This window comes from Anneissia japonica, unplaced genomic scaffold (genome assembly GCF_011630105.1).
Source record: "Anneissia japonica isolate Jap-2015-1 unplaced genomic scaffold, ASM1163010v1 scaffold29806_len3755_cov205, whole genome shotgun sequence".
Taxonomy (NCBI): Eukaryota; Metazoa; Echinodermata; class Crinoidea; order Comatulida; family Comatulidae; genus Anneissia; species Anneissia japonica.
The window spans coordinates 1-3,743 of record NW_022755908.1 but is presented as its reverse complement, the minus strand read 5'-3'; the positions used below and the strand labels follow the sequence as shown (position 1 = coordinate 3,743).

At 29.9% G+C, this 3,743-nt stretch overlaps 1 protein-coding gene across 1 annotated transcript; it reads right to left on the bottom strand.

The window, feature by feature from the left end:
• Positions 1 to 1,651: 1,651 nt before the first annotated feature.
• Positions 1,652 to 2,254, bottom strand: LOC117123760 (guanylate kinase-like). The gene has a single exon (XM_033269769.1). The coding sequence runs from the start codon at positions 2,252 to 2,254 to the stop codon at positions 1,652 to 1,654; it is 603 nt and encodes a 200-aa protein (XP_033125660.1).
• Between the last annotated feature and the right edge of the window lie 1,489 nt (positions 2,255 to 3,743).

Below are 3,743 nucleotides of genomic sequence, written 5' to 3'. Positions count from 1 at the left end.
GTATTTATTTATTGAAAAACTTCACGTAGGTGAATTCTGATGGATATAACTTCTCCATTAAAAGAGATCACACGATTATCTTGGTCGGTTATCCTAAAATTTACTCTGTGTATGGTTTTTCCTGACACAGGTAGATAAACCAAATTTTTAGGCTCCATATTGAATTTATAACCAATTGGGGTTGAGTATGCGCTGAATGAAAATATTGTATTTGTTTTTAATCCATCATTATAAGCACCATCAATCAAATCACAGTGAATTAACACCGAATTTATTCCTGAGGATATTTGAATGACATTATCACTGTAAAACGTCCCATTAGTTTCAATCTTTTTTGAGGAGAAACCTAATAACTCTCTAAATGAATTATCAATTGTGAAATCAACCTTGTAGTTATTTTTAACTTTAATCGTTGATTTTGAAGTATGTTTTTGAATGTTTATAACAATATTTTTTGGTTCATCACCCTGTTCTTTCATAAGACGAGCAATTTCGGAAGATATTTGAGAAATCTCGTATGCTCCGGGTGAGACTGTTATCGTTTTGTATCCACTTCCCGGATTATAACTAAACTTGTCATTTTTCTCGGTTATATTAAATAAGGTATTATAAGTCTCCATGGACAATAAAGATGCCTCATATTCTTTTGTTGTGTCAAGTTGTAGTGGGTATGGGAATGAAGATGTGTGGTCGCTTGTTGTGAAATTAAAACTCAGGATTGTGCTTCTCATCTTATTTAATATGAGATAAAATGTCTTTATATTGAGATTTATTAATTATTTTCATGTTCATCAACTGGTCTAAAATGGCTGATGCTTCATTAAAACAATTGTTATTTCCAGCCTTCTTACTGCCGAACAACAATAACAGTCTATTAACTAATTGCGATGGGTCATTTGGAAGAAAACTAATACCTGAACCAAGGATACTTAAAGCCTGAATAATGTGTTTCTCCTTCTCATTCTTCCTACTTTTACCAGAAAGAATAACCTTATAATTTAGAGTGTTCAGCAAATCAATATATACTCTATCATCATTATTTTCCATATCCAATGGTTTATCAATATACTTTGATTCATCCCTCACAGTTGAACCTTGTCTTCCATCTTTTGTGAGAAGAAACATTAATCTCGGAGTTAGTTTAACAGGGGGTTGAGCAGAACTTAAGAACCTTAATTCATCATTAAATATCAATACCTTTTCTTGAACAAGATGAAATATTGCTGGTTGTTCTGTTGGAATGAGTCCTGCTTTGGTTTTTGAATCCGCTGAATATTCATTGTTTTGAACAGCATTCACAATATAATCAGGGGGTTGATTAATCTCTTCCAGTTGTTGAAATAAACCTTCATCATGTTCTAATTCTCCAATATGCTCTAATTCTTCCTCCGTCATTTGACTGAAATCTTTTAACATTTGAAGCTTTCTAGGAGTATATTCTACTGTGGGAACTGTGGAAACATCTTTCATTTTTTCTTGGGAAGTTTTTAAAAGTGGTTTAAAAAATTTCTCTTGTTTTTTTTCAAATGCTTCTTCGCCCGTTAGTTTCTGTCTGCGTTTCTTCTTTATGTCTTCCTGTTGTTTTACAACTTTTGAAACCAACTCTTGATGTTCCTTAAATCTTCTTGCTCTTTCTTTTGTATCCATTTATTTATTGTAAAATATCATTTAATGAATTGTAAAGATCAACAGGGAAATTTTCCTTTTCTTCATCATTCAAGTAGATGTGTTCAAATAAATCCTTTTCTTTAAATATTTCATCAAATTCTTTATTAACATTAATGCGAGTTGTAATTTCTTCTTCACTAATCCTTGCATCTCTGCTTTTCATACGTTTGTGTTGAGTTTCTTCATCAACATCAAAACCGAATGATAAAATCTTCACTCCGCTCAGATATTTAATAATTTGTCTCGTTCCTTCTGGATTAGTTTCTAATATCCCAACACCACCAGATTTTAGTTTCTTTAACTCACTCTTACAATGTGAATATTTTGTTGTACCAAGAGAAACCTCCTCAAATATTTGTCCTTCATTCCTCAATCGCATATGTTCCTCCACTGAAATATAGTGATAATCTTCACCTTTTACTTCTCCAGGTCTTATTGCTCTAGTTGTTGTTGATACAATGCGTATCACGGGGTGTTTTTTAAGTAAATTTACAATATTCTCATTTGTACTACACAAGAACCTTGATTTATGAAAGTTTTTTCCAGAAGCAGATTTACCCACAAGATTTATAATAATAGTTGTCATTTATATATGTAATTGTTTATAAAACAAAAAATATATCCCTTAATATCTCATCTTGTTTCACAACAATATATTTATATTTTTCAGTCGTGTGCTTCATATAATCCTCAAATTTCTTTTTACTACATAATGTAGAACAATTATCTCTCCAAAAATTATTGATATCTATTGAATTTAACTTGAATAAAATAAAAGTATTAGCATTGTTTCTGATGGAACGACGAGGAAGTTGAAAGTACGATTGACTAAGATAAATACAATTACAAGAAGAATGTCTCCCTCTTGTGTAGTAGCTGTCCATTACCGTTTGGTTTCTCTCATTAACACAATCATCAAAGATAACGAGGTTCTTTTTTGATTTATCCAAATCTTGGGGAGACGGTATATCATCCGTATTATCACTAAGAATACAAGTTATAAGATTTGATTTCTTTTTACATCTCTGTGTATCACAAAATAGTTGAATTATATCTTCAATGTTATAATCATTTAGGTTTTTTTGACGTTTAAATAAACCTATTATATCTTCTTTTTGAAGACCAGCATTAAAACCTTGTGAGAGTAGTTGATACTCTGGTTGAAAACTCGACTTTGTGAAAATTATTAAATTATCATAATCTAAAAAGTTGGGAGTGAGGAGCATTTTTAAAAGTAAGCAGGTTTTTCCACATCCACTTGAACCAACTATGAGACATCTTAATGAATTTGGGAGATTTTTATGGTTGTTAAATTTTATCTTATTTTCCCAAATAGGTAAAAAATCATTCATTTATATATTTGAAAAACAGGTTATTTAATTTATTATTGGCTTTTTTAGAAACTCTATATTTTATCCTAAGTTCAGGTTTAATTTCAAGATAATCCATTATTTTATTTATACAATATCTTGTGTTGATATTTCCCTGAAAATTACATCCATGAATAATATACAACAACAATCCTTTGAACATTTCTCTTATACGTTCAGTTTCTTCCCTTGTAAGGAAAGGTGTGTTATCATCCTCATACTTTACATTCATTTCTCTAATCAATCTTGTAAAGTAATTCATTTTTGGTGTAAATCTAAAAGAATTATTTTCCTTTTTATATTTTTTATTATCATTAATTAGAAGATAATCACAGAATATACATTGTTTATAGGCTTTTGACTCTGTGTTTAATCCCTGTCTTTCACACGCAGGACAATTCTCAAATTTGTCATATGGAGAATCAGGAAAGTCTAGCATATTTATAAAGTAAAACTTTACTTAAACTGAAATTCATCTATACTTTCAGTTGTATATTACCATCGATATCGATATACTTTTTTTCATTATCAGATTCAACGACAACATTTTTTATATTAAAGGTAATTTTAAAATTATCGTTAACTACTATTGAACGAAATGTCATTTCACCTGATATATTAACATCCTTTATTTCATCAAGATTTACATCTTTAGGGTTGTTGAAAAAAATACAAATTTCTCCTTGCATATTACAGATGGTCTTA

What these genes read in the sequence shown, in the direction of transcription:
- LOC117123760 (XM_033269769.1), bottom strand. Translation starts at nt 2,254, where the DNA reads ATGACAACTATTATTATAAATCTTGTGGGTAAATCTGCTTCTGGAAAA.